This window comes from Passer montanus, unplaced genomic scaffold, assembly GCF_014805655.1.
Source record: "Passer montanus isolate IOZ18808 unplaced genomic scaffold, ASM1480565v1 scaffold1, whole genome shotgun sequence".
In the NCBI taxonomy this organism is placed as follows: domain Eukaryota; kingdom Metazoa; phylum Chordata; class Aves; order Passeriformes; family Passeridae; genus Passer; species Passer montanus.
The window spans coordinates 22,198,412-22,215,399 of record NW_024356504.1 but is presented as its reverse complement, the minus strand read 5'-3'; the positions used below and the strand labels follow the sequence as shown (position 1 = coordinate 22,215,399).

Here is a 16,988-nt window from a genome sequence, read left to right as displayed (position 1 = left end):
TCTTCGGCTAGAAAGGATATTACAAATACTCGTGAGGGGGCTGAGTGTAGTAAAGTAAAAGTAAAAAAACATACCAGGTACTAAAAGCATAAAGAGAGGCAAACATAAGATAGAAACGGGGTTTGTTTTGTGTGCTGGTGAGAGCCTGGAGTGCCGCGGTTTTCTCGGCGGTGTTTGTCCTCACAGGTCACGGCTGCTCTCCGAGCTAAGCTCGCCGGGCAGATTCCCCGGTGAGGGTTACCTGGGCGACACGGTGCAAACTCAGCACGGGAGCTGCCTCGGGCAGCGCTCCTGCCTGCTCCGCACTCCGGGAAACAGCCCAAAACAAAACCACAGTGTGTGCCATTGCTGTCGAACTCCTCGCTGGCCAGCAAAGGAAGGCAGCTGCGAGCTGAAAATGCCCTCTAATTTCCCTTCGGATTGCTGTGCCTCTTCCACTTTTCGCTGCTGAAGAACCAGGTAAGATTTGTAAGATGCTGCCTTTTTACAGAAAATTCTGTTGTTATTTTGAAGGGGATTTTTGTGCATCGAAAAAAATTGGAAGTTTTTAGGAAGTTCACGATCTGACTCTTAACAGGTGAACATAATGGGATGAACATTGTAATGGATTGTCTGGCCTTTAGCATGGGACATCAAGAGTGCTGCCTTCTATAGCTACCTCTGTACCTAATTTCACTGTCTTTGATTTGTATTCTTGCCTCTTGAAAGACTGAAGTTCACTATGTTTTTCAGGAAGACTCCCAAATCCATTAGAACTATTAACTGGGATTAATTTTCTTTCAAGAATTGCCTTTCTAGAATTTCAAAACTCCCAATCCTTTGGCTTAACCCTCTCATGTTTCTTCTTTATCAGTCTGCACTTTGGGTTTGTTCTGTGTTGTTTAGGCCACTGTCATCTTATGGTATTGTTAGAGTCAGAGTTTAATCTTGCAAAGAGGTGTTTTTAGAATTCTGAAGCAGCTCCCAGCACACTCAGCACAGCCAAGAGCAGTGGTGACTGTGCCAGGGTCAGTATTACCCACACACAGCTGTGCTGACCAGGAGGGTGACAGCCAGCTCCTTTCCCACAGTTACTGCTGATTAGACATAGGAAAAGTACATTACAATCTTCTAATTAAGAGTAAAGCCCTTTCAAGTCAAATTCAACATAGCATAAGTTGTGGTTTTACCTCTAAAAAATTTTTTAGCTCTTTGGTTCTGTGCATTCATAGGAAAGGGATTAGATTATGGCTAAATTATGGTGCTTTGAATAATTTAAAGTACTTTTAAAATGTTTTTGTCTTTTGTCTCAAAAAGTGAAATATAATGTAACTCTTTGTGTACGTGAATTGGAAATCAATTAACAGTTTTCTTTTCAGGTTTCTGGGCATTAATACATTTAAGGACAGCATGTCTGACAACAAACAAAATGAGAGGAGAAGCAAAAAAGGTAGTCTAACCCAAAGCTTACCTGTTTAAAGTGTAAATTGTAGATCTGAGGCTGGAAAGGTAACAACTAGAAATTTGGCTATTTGTCAAATTTCTATTTGGCTATTGGCTATTTAGCAACCATAAAAAATACAAAATCAAACTCAGAGTACGTTTCTACCTGTGTAAAGGCCTAAGATTTGGTTTGTTTTTCATATTTTTAGAATGCTCTACTTCTATAGAGTTTCTGTCAATATTTGCCTTCTATTTCTGTTCTCCTGAGATAGAAGCTGTAACTGGCTTTTTTACGATGTTCTTTGCTTTTGTAGCCCATTGAATTAATCAACTTACCAAAGAAATACAAAGAATTCAAAATTATACATTGACATATCAATAAATTTTTAAAAAAATGTGAAATGTAACTTGCTCTTGTTTCTTTTCCTGATACTTTTTATAATAAAGTTTTAATGCCCCAAAATAACTACATTTGCCATGTGTTACTGGAATTAATTTGCTTTTATGCAAATACTGGTGTATTACTGCAGGTTGTGGGAGTGTTGTTGCTTTTCAGAATGCAGACAATATAATGGAAGAAATGCATCAGTCAGACAAAGCTCTAGGAAAAACCAGGTAAGAAGCATCAGTATTTAATTTGCACTTGGGTGTACACAAATGAGAACGAAGAAGGTTCATAACCTGAATAAGAAAAATGTTTCCTAGGCATTATTTACAGCTCTGTGTGTTGTGTATCCCAATATCAATTATTGGCCACTTCTGGAGGCAGGACATTGCATTAGTTAAACAAATTATTTGGTACAATAAAGAAATATGGTAAATGGTTATTTGACTTACTAAACCCAGACAATTATCTTGTACACAACTTCAAGAATAACTTAGACTGCACTTTTATACCTCTTTTCAGTCACAGTATTTATCTTTTTCCACATTTTTCATTCTTCAGAAAACAGGTGGCACAAAACTGAGGCTTGTCCACACAGCCTCTGTTTTTTTCAGGCTGGCTGTAGCATATTTTGTTATTAACAAAGGCACATCTGGTCTTCACAATTCTTCTGACACACTCTCCTGATGATTCATAAAAACTACACCCTGGAAGCAATCAATTCTTGTCAAGAAGGGGAAGGTGAACAGTATATTTTTATGTTTCTCTTGTTCCTTGGCTAACACTGTTTGTCATCCAATCTCACTTGTAGTCAACCTCTGCATTGCAGTCTGCTATTTCCAGAGAGTCACAACCCCACAGATAAATAAAGACACTTTGGCATTCTGGGATCTTACAAACCTCTTGGTCACATTATTCACCAGCCATATGATTGTTTGAACTGGCTCCTTCCACTTATTTCTGCTCTGTATTTTGGTTATTTTTGTTTTGCCTTTTAGCCAAATTGCACCAACATCCAGAGCATGGCCAGCCCAACAAGTGGCATGTTTTCCAAGTAAAAATCAGATAGCATTACCCAGGAGACATCACACTTCTTTACCTTTCTTCTCAAATAAAGAGGACATGGGATGTGGCTTTGACTTCAGCTTTCTGCTACAGACCTCATGCCCAGAATCTAACATTTCAACATCATTTATGGATTTAGATACTTTCCAGATAATAAAAGCACAAATACAACAAAGTAAGTTCAATTTTAAAAGTCACACATTTTATATATTGGTTAAATCTTGGTTATCATATTGCCTTTGTCTTTTGCTGTCTTCAGAGAGACTTCAGCCATGTCAACCATTTTGTTTAATTATAAATTTGTGTGTGTTTGCAGCATGAAGGAGATAAAGAGAAGCAATGACAAACTTCACCATTCCTGCTACTCTGTGTAGTGAAACTGAGCCACAAATGTGCAGTGTAATTCTCTGTGCCTGGAGTGATGACATCTTTCTCCCTCATACTGGCAATATTAATTAGCTACATATTGTGGTTAGCAAACATCTACAACTGAGAAGCATTTTTTGAATTATTAGTGTCAAAATATTTTTAAATTATAGTATTTATTGTTTTCTATGGAAAATGGAATTGTGAAGTTCACAATTAAATTTCCACCTACAACTTTCTTCTGCACTGCAGATTTATAGCACAGTCCTGCAACCAGAGACAGATCCTTGATCCCCTGAACACTACAATTTGAAATTAATTTATAAATGTGAATTGTGGGCTGTTTAAGAACATCAAATTAATATTTCACTTGTTTTGATTTTAAGGGTTATCTGTAACAACGCTAAAAACCAGGAACAAGAAATCTGAGGTAAGAGGACATTATGTATAAAATGATCACTGGCAAAAGTATTATATCCTTTCAAAATCTTAGAAATAGAAAAACCAAAGTAGTGTAGGTAGTTTGCTTAGTTTCAGGTGTTGGTTTCTTTTGTTTTTCTTTTTTAGAATGTGAAATGTTTTTACATTTATTTTATATATATGTGTGTCAGCAAATCATGAGGTGTATATCAACAAATTATCAGTAAGATGTTACATCAGGGACTTCTGGAGATAAAAGATTGAAAGTTCAAAAAGATATAAAACCTTTAGACATATGTAAATTAATTAAAATGTGCATCCTATTTGTTAAATTAGATGTCTAGTTTTGCCAAAAACCCTAAAACTTCTTTTAAATGGTAATTTAAGATTGAAGTTGAATTCTAAAATAGTCGTGATATTAGATGATTGATGAAATTTACTGTGTTAGCAAATAAAAAAGGCTTTTAGAATTAAACATACTTTACATGAGATTTTGTGAAAAATGTAAATAGAATTACACAAAATTTTGGTACCTAGAAACAGACTCACAAGTTTACATCTCAATACTTCACATCACTTTAAATATACTGTATTTAGGAAAAAAAGATAATTTGGCCTTTATATATATTAATTATTAGCCTTTTGTAGAAAAGACTAAATTAATTGAATCAGATGTAAACTTCAGTGAACCATCACAGAATACAACTGATCACAAGAAAAAAAGTGAAGTATAGAAGTAGGAGCAGGAGTTCTGACACAGGATTATAAAAAGGGTTATGGGGGAAAAAACAACATTTCAAATGGAGGGAAATATTTAAGAAAAATAAATTAGCTGGCCTTGGTGTGATTTAATGCAGCTTTATTTCATGTCTTGGGCTCTGGTGGTTTCTAGAGGTGTATCCTTTGGGATAAAATGAGCATTCATATTAATGTCATGCAGGCTGGACAGAGCCTCCAGAACTGTGGATTTCAAACCAGCACATTGCTTTTCCTGGCATGTTCAAACCTCAGTTTGCCCTTGGAATGTGAACAAAAATTTCCTGCAGATTGCAAACTGATGTTGAATATAGACATGCAAATGAGCACTCAGAGCAGATGACTGTGTGATTATTTCTACTGCATTCATTTGCATAAAAATATTCATTTCCTATAAAATAAAGAACAGAAATGTTATTTTCAGAAAGTCATTCTCACTGTGCATCTGAATATCCAAACAAAGTACTCAGTTCCTCTGATCTGTACTCCTTCAAATGTACATGGTACCTTTCAACAAATGTGATGGGGAGAAGGGAGGAATGGTAAAACACTCCCTGACCCAACAGACTTCTGTGCCTTTGGTTTTATCCATTTCACTTCACTGCAAATTGAGTGCAGACTGTGCTGTCTTCCATTGTACCTAAAACTCTGAGTTAAATCTGTGGCCATTTAACATGGATCTAAATGTTTAGATTTAACATAATGTGCCTTAAAGTCTATAAATAACTTGTTAGAATTGTTTTCTCCAGGGATGCAATAGCATTCTGTTATAACGGTCTGGTTTTCCTTTTGAAAAATTGCTTACATGAGCTCTGGTTCCATTTGGAATATAATTAATGGTGTCAGCACATGTTGGAGGTTACATTAAAAAATTTTAAATATCAGCATTAGAGTGGTGCTCTCATTCAGGGAGAGTGCACAGCAAGAGAGGAGCTCTGGCACATGAAGCCACTGCCCAACCTTTGAATTCCTGTAGCAAATATGAAGTGCCACAAGACAGAGTTAATAACTGACAAAAGGATTTGTACATGTGGACAAAACTTACTGGTTCTAAATAATGGAGAATGACTTGTGCCTTAAAGCAAAAGATCCCACTTTCTGAACTAAGAAATACTTAGAAATAGTTCTGGATCTGAGAAAATTAATGCAATTAATGTGAGGAAAAAGAATGTATTTTCTCAGGAGTCTGATATTTTACTTCATAATAGGTTTAATATAGGAATATATAAAGGAATAATAATTTTCTAATTTTTTTCGTAAGTCTACTTGGTCCTTAGTGATTAGTTTTTACCTGTATCTGTGGTGGTTTTTTATGGAAATTAATGTTTTTTTATGGAAATTACAGTTTCATTTGCCACCAGTGACATGTCAGCCTGTAAGAAAAATTCATCTTGCTCCTCTAAGGGATAATATTGTCAATGAAAGCAGAAACATCAAAAATATTTTACATATTATGAACTCTATTCCTCAGCCTATAAAACCAGTTACTAAATTTTATCAGTATCAGTTAGACAACTTATTAAACAGGGACAGTGAAAAGTCATCAGAATTGATCATAGCCACAATTTCTGATAAGTTCACTCCAGTGAAGGATCTGTACTACTTCAGCATTAATAACTGTGATAAATACCTCAACAACAAGAAGGAAGAAATCCAAAGCCCTTTCAAGTGGAGGGAAGCTGATGTAGCAATCCACACTGAGAATAAGAAGAACCAGGTGAAATTCCAGTGTTCAGTGGTTTGTGAGAACATCAATCTTCTGACCCAAGCTGGGTTCTGGGATCAGAATCATCCCCACTTCAGCTCTAGCAGTGTTCTGGTGAACTGTGGCATGTTTACAGCCCAGACAGCATTTACAGTGTCCAGCAGCAGCAATGCCTCAAGAGCTGGCAAAAAGCAAAACAGAGCAGAGAATTGCTGCAGCACTGGTCTGGCAGAAGAAAATGCTACAGAGATGATGCTGGATTATAAACCACAGGAAGATGCTGAGAGTGCCAGCCTTGTGCTTTACAACCAGGATTTAGATTCTTCCTGTAAAAATGAGGTGATAGAGGCCTACCAAGCCTTGGAAGATAATTCTGTAGTTGCAGTGATTCCTGGAGTAGAAGCTCAAGATCCCTCTGGAAAACAGCCAGAAAATCGAGTCTGTCTCTCTGAAATAGAAAAAGAAGCCATTTCAGAAGCAACTTCAGAGGACCAAAGTGAGCTTGTAGCTGTTGCTCATGTTTTGCTCTCTGAACAAGAGCCAGCCATGGAACCACACATTGCTGAACAACCTGCCACAAAAAAGAGTGGTGTCTGTACCCTCCCTCCTCATGTTCCTCAGAGCCTCAATGTTCTTGCCCACAAAGAAAATGACAAAAATAAAATAAAGATGAATAGAAATAAATATTCACCAAAATCTAAAATTAATAATAAGATAAAAGTATTTGAAGACTTAATTGCTTCTGAAGAGATTACTACAAAATCAAATGCGAAGAGTCAGATTTTTCCATCTTTGGAACTGACAAAAGTGAAATCTGAGGCTTCCATGAAGTGTCAGAAAAAATCTACTCAAGGACACAAAGGTCATGTTGTTCAGAGTGCCCAGAAAATTAAAAAGCAGAGTTGCTCCTGCAGCTGCAAAAATTCAGCTGTCTTAAAGAAACACGTTACTCCACTTTGTCTGCCACGTACACCCTCTGCTTCAGATTTTGTAGATCTGAAATACACTGACATGTTCAAAATAATAAATTCAGATGACCAAGGCCCAGGTATTTATGAAATGTTTGGAACTCCTGTCTATTCCCGCGTGACAGACCTTGATCAGCACGAGGACAGGTTTTACAAAGGTGTTTATTCTGTTCCTCCAGGAAAATGCACCTGCAGAACTGCCTGCAGTAAAGGGGGAGAGAGCAGCAGAGTCAGAAACACTCAAAAGAAGACTCATTCCAAGCCAAAGAAGACCACACCTGGTGCTAAACAAAAGCAGAAAAGTTTAATCACAAAGGACAGAAGGACCAAGTCGAGTGTCAGCAGCACAGAGCAAGACAATGCAACAACATCCAACTTGGATTTTCAAACACAAACCTTGAGTAGCACAACATTGTTCCATGGAGACACGGATCATCAGCTCACATTTTCAGAAGAGCTTGCACAGCCAACTAAGCAAAATGAACTGTTTACTAATTCAAACCTCTCAACTATTAAAGAAGTTTCTTTGGAGGAATTGATAGACAGCCAGGATAAATCCAGGTATCAGAGAGCTGCTGCCTGCAGCCAGGATCTCCTTCAGCTCAGTGATCAAGACTGCAGAGAATGTGTTGCTCCGAGTGGCAGTCTGGTAACAGCAGAGCAGAACATCTGTGTGCCCCAGTGCAGGGGGGATATGGATGGTGGCAAAGGCTGGGAATCACACCAGGACTCCAAGTCTGTCAATAAATGTGAGTTGCCCTTTTCAGATAGACTGGAATGTCAGTCCCCTACAAAAATATTAGATCACATTAGTTGTGCAAACACGCCTCAAAACAGTGGTTTGGCAAATGAATTGACTCAGACTTCAGTGATTTGGACAAAAAAGGCCAAAAGCCCCAGTTCCCAGACAAGTCAAAACATTTCTTCCTGGTCAGATACTAACCATGTGACTGATGAATTGCTTTGTTGTCTGGCCAAAGAATTGCTAATGCTTGAAGAAAAAGACACCAACTCTTCAAGAACAAAAAATACATGTTTTAAAATAAAAAACACACAGGGTGAAGAAGAGGAAAATATGATGAACGGAGATGGAGCAATAATAAATAGTGCTCTAGAGAAGGTAAAAGAAATTTCTTGTAATTTGCTAAATAATTTGAGTGATGCTTCACACAAGTTTGGATGAAAAAATGGGAAATATGTGCTTATTAAAGAGATTTATCAAGTCTTTTTCCTTGGGCCAGCTGCCCACTGATTCTTCCAATGCTCTGTTGAATGTATCTGTGTTAGAGGCATGTCAGGACACAAGCCAGAAGGTACTAGGGCATGACAGGAATAGCTCCCAAAGCTTATATGAATTGAGAAATTGTAGTGAATAAAGAGAATGGGCTATTTTAATTGAAGAGCTTGTATAAAAAGGTTTTGGGCAAGGCAAGAACTGGAGATCTGGACAGGAATATGAAAAGACACTACAAATAGTCTTGCATATCCAGGAGGGCACTTACCTTGATTTTTCTGAGTGCAGCCAGATACTTTTATAGATATGAACCATAAGTATTGGTTTATCAGACAGACTTATCCTGTTTAATTAATGCTTAATCAAAACTTCAAGCTCAGAAGGCTCAGATTTTGGCCCCCAAGTCTGCTGCATGCCTTCACCTATTAAAGTGTTTGTCTACCAGTACTGTTTCTCCTTGGTCCTTTTATCTCTTTGTCCATATAAATTACAAATTTGTAAGGAAATGTCTTTCACTACATATTGATACTCTCCTTGTGCTTCAGCAGACACAGGTGCCAGTTATAGCTCCGTTCTCACTTCTCCCAGGGAGACCCATGGCTAGGTAGGATAATTATTGCCATCTTTCTGAAGCAGCCTCTTCTTCCTGGAAGTCATGGCCTGTTATTTTCATCAGAATTGTGTTACATGTGTTACTTAGAGCATGATGATAGCCATATTCACCCTTTAGCTTAGCAAACTGTACCTTTGAGACCAAAAAAGAGAGTGTATCCTGCTCTTTTAAGTACTCTTCTGTCTTGGTGTCAATGGAAGAATGTGTCATGCTGTAACCTGGTTATGCCCTGTTGTGATTTATACCTGAGACTATTTATACAGTTTTACCTAGTGTAGCAATTCTATCAATGACTTAGGCAATTTATATATATATATAAAAATCTATAAAGCAAAGTCATGCCAGGAAAATTGCTCCTTATGAAAAAGGGGGAACCAAATGAAGCCTGTGTTTTCCTCTCTGCTTTCTCCCCACACTGACCATCATCTTTCAAGCAGAGTTACAGTGAAGCCTTTTTGGCTTCAAATGAAGAAAAGGGCCTTCTAAACTTTGATGAATCTGCTAAATTATCAGGAAGCAGTTTAACTAAAGATCCTGTCATGTGGACAAGAGGAGAAGTCCTTGGAAAGGGAGCCTATGGCACGGTAAGTTAATGTCTGTATATGTTGAGATGTGTTGGTCATCATTGAGCTACACCTTATCTCAAAAATAGCTGTTGTCCTAGTCAACAAATGGGTTAAATATTTTGGATTATGCAGGGAGATATGAAATGTGACAAGCACAAAGATTCTATTTAAAATAAGTAAATACACAAATTTTGTCTCGTGTCTTGTTTTGATAAGTGCTGGTTTCACTGTAGGTGTACTGTGGTCTGACAAGCCAGGGACAGTTAATAGCTGTAAAACAGGTGGTTTTGGACACATCAGATCAACTCACTACAGAAAAGGAGTATCAGAAGTTCCATGAGGAAGTTGATCTTTTGAAGACATTGAAGCATGTAAATATTGTAACTTATTTAGGAACTTGCCTGGAAGACAACATTTTGAGCATATTCATGGAGTTTGTTCCTGGTGGCTCCATTTCCAGTATTCTGAATCGCTTCGGCCCCTTGCCAGAAGTCGTCCTCTGTAAATACACCAAGCAAATTCTACAAGGGGTTGCATATTTGCACGACAACTGTGTGGTCCACAGAGACATCAAAGGCAACAACGTGATGCTCATGCCCACGGGGGTAATCAAGCTGATTGACTTTGGCTGTGCCAGGCGCCTGGCCTGGGCCAGCCTCAGCGGCACCCGCAGCGAGCTGCTCCGCTCTGTGCACGGCACTCCCTACTGGATGGCTCCAGAGGTGATCAGTGACTCTGGCTACGGCAGGAAATCAGACATCTGGAGCGTGGGCTGCACCGTGTTCGAGATGGCAACAGGCAAACCCCCTCTGGCTTCCATGGACAGGGTGGCAGCCATGTTCTACATCGGGGCCCACAGGGGGCTGATGCCGGCCCTGCCCGATCGCTTCTCCAGCGCTGCCGTGGAGTTTGTGCACGCCTGCTTAACCAGGTATGGGGGCTCTGAACTGGGGATGAAAGGGCAGGTGGTTGTATGGAGGCTCTCAACTGGAGAATGAAAAGGAAAACACAGGTACTTTGTATTCTGGAGATAGCTCATGGGAACTTCGGCTGCAGTACATATGATTTTATTGTAAATGCATAGGCTTTTCAGCATTTCAGGAAATGTACTTTTAGATATACTTTTTAGATAAAAGTATATATAAAAGAGCTTTACTCTTCATAGTGGTATAAAAAAGCCCTCACAGATTCTCTTTTTGTAGGCCTTATACTCATCATTTACTTTCACTGTGATTTTCATGCAACATGGCACCATTGAGTTTTGGACAAAACATTTGATAAATTTCTTTGCTGTGTTTTGCTGTTCCAGTATTGTTTCACTTTGGTCTATGTCATACAAGTTGTTTTAAGGACAGTATTGTAAATGGAAGAGCTTTCACTTAATTCTTGTTTTCTGCAGTGGAAAAATCTATTATTATCACTGCCAGTCCAGGAAACACATACTTACTTGAAACATAATACTTACTAGAAACATAAAGTTCTCTCTGAAAACCCCAAACCAGTAGCATTCACACATTATAAGAATTATTTCTGTGGTGTTTGTTTTGTTTTAAACAAAGCCATGGGCTTCTTAAAATGCATGATGTTGATTGGAGATGACAGGACAACCTGATTGACAGAGGCTCAAACAGATAATTATCACCTTTCTTAAATACGTTGTTGGTGCACCTGAAATAGCCAAGTCAGCAGAATTATTCAAAGATTTGCAAGGAATTTAGGGGAATAAGTAATGATTTCTTTAATAATAAAATATTTTAGTTTTATAATTCATAAATTCCCACAGTCTTTTCCCTTCAAGCCTCCCTTCCTTTCTATCAACTTTCGCGAAAAACCCTAAAAATGAGTAGTGAATGGATAAATAATAATAATAATAATAAAGGCTAATTTTGCAGTTAGGTGTTTACAGGTTTTTAAATTAGGTTTTACATCACAGGCATACATATTCATTTTATATACTGATTTGTGAACCTTCAATGCAGAGATCAGCATGAACGGCCTTCTGCTCTGCAGTTGCTGGACCATCCCTTTGTGAAAGGAGGACAGTGAATTTTTCAAAACTCTTGCCAAATCAGCATGTATTTTCCATAGAAAAGATTTTCATTTGTGGAAAAAAGACCAGAAGGAACTGGACTTGAATGTGACAGCAGAAATACTGAGGAGCAGTTGTGTTCAAGGAGTCTGTTATTAGGCAGCAGTGATTAAAGAGTACCTGTTCTGCAATGCCTGTCCTTCACTGTGAACACAAGGCCACGTTGTGTTGTATTTGGAGAGACTTGAAAGGAAAATAAAGTCACCATCAGTAGCATGCAACAGGCCAGGTAAGCTGGAGTGTCTGTAAAATCCTATGGAACAAGCTATGGGCAGAGAGCTCTGCAACGTGGAGATGGGTAATGAGTGTGAGGATCCCACAGGAACCTCAGACCGTCTATCTACTGGCATAAAATGTACTGAGGCTTTTGTTCAGTCAGGTGGGCCCTTTTGTTTCACTGGGTGGGCACTTCAAATTTTAGCTGGTGAATAAGTTTTTTATGTACATAGATCAGCCCTGTATCTCCACAAGACACTGTGGTGATAATTGCAGGAGATAATGATCTAAGCCATGGGACTGCCTGTTTTAAATGAAATAGTGCATTTTATGGGCACTTTCAGGTCCCAGAAGGTTGGGGTTGGAAGGGGCTCTGGAGATGTTCTGGTCCAGCCCCACAGCTCAGAGCAGGGCTGACTGCAGCAGGTTGCAGTTCCCTTGTCCCATTGACTGAGTCTGACTATGGATGGAGACTCCACAGCCACTCCAGGCAACATGCTCCAGTCTTTAACACCCTCATGGTAAAAGTGATTTTATGTTTGAAGACTCTCTTATAGGTCAAGCTGTCCTGTTGTCCCTTGTCCTGTCACTGCTAGCACTGCAGAGTCTGGCTCTGTCTTCCTTACCATCCCCATGGGGTGCTGACACTCCCTGAAAACCTGAAGTGTTTCTCTGACCACTGGGGTGAGCATTGTCTGTGACTGGATGACAGAACAGAGCCCCTCTGCACTCCAGTGGTCTTCACACTTAGCAGAACTAGCTACTACTAACTGAACAAAATTAAATAAAATCTATAAAGCATTGTTAAGTATTAATAAAGTAAAAAAGGCAGGTGTTAGTATTTAGAATGTTCTTTTGTTGGTAAGGCTTCTTCCTATCAAAATGGGGTAAATCTTTAGCTTTTGTGAGCACCCAGGCTCCAGAAAGAGAGGCAGTAAAACTCAGCCCTACACCTGCTCAGAGCTGAGCTCTCAAGAATCCGAGACACTGACTCCAGTGTCAGCTCTGATGTAATGTGAACATTATTATGAAAAGCAACTTTCTTCAGTGCTAAACATCTTAGTTACTTAAATAGCTTTCAAACTTTATTTTATTCCAGTAGTCGGTCTCCCAACTTCAGGGAGTTAAATCTAAACTTTATAAAAGCAAAGAGAAATCAGTACTTCTAGCAAAATTCTTTATTAATACTTTCTGTAGGTATAATGTCACATAACAATGACAGAACATTATGCCAGTATAAGAGAAATCCTAACATCACAGTAATCTTCAAAGTTCAAGCAGTTAACAGTCCTTTTTTGAGGAATATTGATTGGTGCTTCATGCCAGACATCCATGGCAACATCATGTTAAAGTATCTTCTCGTTAAAATACCTTGCAGAATAAAGGCAGGAGCCTGGCCATGTGGGATGTACATAATTCCATGATGGGTACTAGTTCTTCTCAGATTAAGGTAGAGTCTTCAACAAAGCTGCAAAGTAAATATGAGGGTTTATTTAGCATGGAATGAAACTGAAATGAGTCATAAGCAAGGAAAGAATGGGAATGCTCTAGAATATATAATTAATTAAAAAAAGGTCAGCATTACAAACCCCCCTTCTTATGCACATCTTACAAGCAAAACTAACATCTCTTATTAGAGTTCTCCAGTATTAAGGTTACCAGTTATTGGCAATTTGTCATGCTAAATCCAGTTAATTACACTGAAAATAGTCATTAGAGGTTTGTAAAACTTGAACCTGAGTTTTTAATCAAAATGTGAAAGCACAGTTTTGCTTTTGCTTAACCAGACTTTGAGAACGAGGTGTCAGTTTAAGGCCAGCACTTGCAACAAAGGCATTTCAGTTTAATCAGAGCTGTGCTTGCAGCAGAGCTCAGGGCCCAGCACAGCCAAACCAAGCCCTGTGTTAATCTGGGGTGCTTGGCTGAGCCGGTCTGGTGGAGCAGCCTAGAAACAAGTCTAATTTTGCATATTTCTTACTTGAGATCAGGGATTTCCACACCAAAATCCAGGTATCCAATGCAAGGGGAAAGGGTGTGAAATCCTGAAAACCGGGATTTTTTCATGAGCCTGAACTACTCAGTGAGCAGGGTCGCACTTTGCTTCATTATTTACAGTGTAGGAGCAGGGCAAGCTTTGCTGGTTTAAAGGCTACAGCCTTCCTTTCTGAAACCAGCAAGGACCCATTACGGTGCATGCAGCCTGCCAAGCACTTGCTGTGGCTGCAGGTTTCCTCAAGATTTGGAGCCTAAACCTCAGCCCTGTCCCGGTGTGGCTGCAGGGGCAGCCGGTGTTTCTCGCACACCGTGACGGGAGCCGTGGCAGGCGGGGCCACAGGCAGGCAGAGCCAGCTGTGTTACACTGCACTTGGAACTGCTACCAGCAGTGGCATATAAAAGTCTGCATCTAAAAATGCACACATCTACCTGCCTTCCCAAGGAAGCAGAGCCTGCTCCCCGGAAACACAAGAGTCGCTTGAGATTATTTGGGTTCAAATTAATGCTGTTCCACAAAGCCCCCTGGGAATTTTTACACAGCTCCTATCAAACCTCTGGTTCTTGCACACAGGCAAAGAACCAGAGTTCTCCCAAGGAAGGGCCCCCAGGACACTCCAGTGCCTTCCCTTCCCTATTTTTCCCTTCCCACAGGGACCTGCACCACGGGACAGCTGAGGAATTTTAGAGGTGTTGTCAAAGAACACAATGTCTGAACTGTGGCAATACCAATGCTGCTGTTACAAGTGCAGGAATATAGGGGCATCAAACCCAAGCACTGAGTATCAAGTTATAAATTTAGTTTGGATTTGTTATATCCATTTCAGGAGCCAGAGAAACAGTCACTGCCAGTAGCAATGGGAGAGAAGACTCCTGGCACCAATTATCTCTTTAAGGTGCAGAGTTAAGCTTTTCAGAAAAAGGAGGGATTAACTAGCTAGTTCAGTCTGGCATAACGTCCAAGGAGCAAGACAAATTTTTAGAACTGATTATGTTTATGTGCATTTACATCAAATTAAAGAAAGCAAAGTAGGTGCCCAATCACCTTCCCTGCAAAACAAGGACTGGGAGCCCTTCCCCTAAGGTCTAAGAAAGAAATGTACAGTGTAGCACTGACACCCACCCCCTCACTGCTAAAAAGAGAAATAACACTGACAAAGCCCTCCACCATCACACAGTTACCACCATGCACAGGCTCTGCCCCCTAAGTACAGAGAAAGAGAAGCTTAAGGTAGCATAAAATATCTAGAATTTGCTTTTCAGGTACCAAATACCTGATCAGTGTAATGGAAATAAAGGGAACAAGTAAGACTTCAGACTTTCCAGCATTCCATTATTTGAGTGATTTGATGACAACTAGCAATGTTTTGCCAATAACTGAAAGGGGATCTTAGTGTTTACTAATGAAGTTGGAAAAATTAAACGTAGGAAAATGGGATCATTTCTGCACAGTAGAGGTGAGGTAGGGAATTTTATTGAAAATACTTTTTTTTTTTTACAAGTTCTTAGAAATAAACTTTTCTAATCTCACACAAACAGCTGTACCTCAAAAATTCAACTAAGCTATTATGAAACATTTATATTTACAGTTAGCCAAAAGAATATACAGAACTGCCATGTTATGCAAATAGCCAAGTACCAGCTCACAGTGAGATACATCACCCCAGCATTCCCACCATCAGGAAGATTCGACATACGAAATAATCTCACTATTCTACAAACCTCATTGCACAAAGAGGGAAGATTTTTAATAGTGTTGTAGCAAGGTCTCCACTACAGCATCATTTTACAAATTACATCATTCATGTACTCAAATTTTTAACAAAAAATCTGTAATAAGTGATGAACAAAGTAATAGTGTTGACTATGAGCCTTTTATTGCATTTATTCAGTCATTCCCGTGAGGCCGATGCCAATCCCAATAGTTTTCATTCATTTCCAACACCTCTGCCAGGCTGCAATTCACACCATTCACTAATTTACAGTGGGTTTCAGTCAGCAAAAACTAGTGGCACCTGATTGCATCCCCTCTCCCTCCCTCTCAGTCCAGGATCACCACATGGAATTCAGACACAAACACACAGACAGTTTCACCTATTTACAATTACACTGAAAGCCAAACCCCATGAGTTTTAGGGACATCCTTTACAGAGAAACCAAAACCCACTGTTTGGATCTCAATGTAACATAGCAACATTTTGTCCACCATATTTCACAACTTCCCAGAATCAAAACAGGTAATAGATTTTTGTAACAGCACCATAGGAGGAAGGCCTATGCTCTTTTCCAAGGTATATTAGACAGGCACTAATTACCATCCAGACATTTTAACTCCAGGTTGTGACAGCAACTGCTATATTTACAGTACAATATATTGCTTATCCAGAGTGGCTGTGTAAGATGCATTTCCTGGCACAATTATTCAAACAGACACAAAAAGAAAGTACTGTAGTGCTTCAAAGACAAAGACAGTTTCCTGCTATTTCATGAGTCTGCCCAGGCTCTAGTTTAGGACAGTAAATAATGCAGATTACATTAGATACAAATCAGACCCAAGAGTAGCACTGAGATGGAAAGGAAACGGACTATAAAAGGATAGAAAATATTCAACAATGCAGAAGTTTGTAACAAGAAGTTACATCCCGAATGTAGAAAAATAACCAATTCAGGAGGGATAAGACAGCTTTGGATTTTGTACATGGGCCTTGACTTACACTAAGATATAGCAGAAAATGCAATCAGGTTTCCATTTAAATATTCCTTAAGTGTAAAAAAAGTATTCATAGTTTAAATAAAACTTATTCAAGTAATTACAAGCGTTTGCATTACTGGAAACAGAGTATTACATAGTAATTGAGATACCTGTAGTTACATCATACAGCAACTACCAACCAGGCTGATACTGAACAGTTTTCTCATTTAAAGCACAGGTGAGTACATAACTGGAGGGCAAAGCTGCAGATGTTTATGGGAGACTTACAGAGTTAAATGAGCACTAAGGGAATGAGGAGGCTTAGCAAAAGTTTACTTCACATCATGTTCACTTCTAAGATAAAAGAAGTCACTGAAAACTGGCTGTTGCTACTATAGATCTACTGAGTTCATGTTGAGGTACTTCAGAGCTTATGGACAGTTGTGAGTAAGAACCCAGAAGGTCAGTTCCCTGTTCTGCAGGTGGCTGAGCTGCAGTA

At 39.2% G+C, this 16,988-nt stretch overlaps 2 protein-coding genes across 14 annotated transcripts in view; one reads left to right on the top strand and one right to left on the bottom strand.

Moving 5' to 3' along the window:
• Positions 1 to 1,365: 1,365 nt before the first annotated feature.
• MAP3K19 (mitogen-activated protein kinase kinase kinase 19) lies at positions 1,366 to 11,720 on the top strand. Of its 2 annotated transcripts, XM_039707486.1 has the most exons (8): positions 1,366 to 1,429; positions 1,953 to 2,037; positions 2,806 to 3,047; positions 3,625 to 3,668; positions 5,760 to 8,207; positions 9,372 to 9,518; positions 9,734 to 10,431; positions 11,480 to 11,720. In XM_039707486.1, the coding sequence occupies exons 1-8, from the start codon at positions 1,390 to 1,392 to the stop codon at positions 11,544 to 11,546; spliced, it is 3,771 nt and encodes a 1,256-aa protein (XP_039563420.1). In that variant the 5' UTR covers positions 1,366 to 1,389; the 3' UTR covers positions 11,547 to 11,720. The 2 variants fall into 2 exon arrangements, with proteins under 2 accessions (XP_039563420.1, XP_039563334.1); XM_039707400.1 differs by lacking the exons at positions 1,366 to 1,429; positions 1,953 to 2,037; positions 2,806 to 3,047; positions 3,625 to 3,668 and having other exon boundaries at positions 5,442 to 8,207; positions 9,369 to 9,518.
• Positions 11,721 to 12,779: 1,059 nt separating this feature from the next.
• Positions 12,780 to 16,988, bottom strand: part of CCNT2 (cyclin T2) — a 26,623-nt gene continuing 22,414 nt past the window's right edge. For 9 of the 12 annotated variants that reach the window (XM_039708086.1, XM_039707700.1, XM_039707782.1 and 6 more), the window contains one exon: positions 15,236 to 16,988. This exon is cut by the window's right edge. Coding sequence is in view for 1 of the 12 variants with exons in the window: in XM_039707904.1 (XP_039563838.1) it covers positions 13,251 to 13,273 (23 nt within the window). In the remaining 11 variants the exon portion in view is untranslated. Of the gene's footprint in view, positions 13,274 to 15,235 lie in introns of those variants that run through there. The other 3 variants (XM_039707617.1, XM_039707904.1, XR_005627325.1) reach the window with 3 other exon arrangements.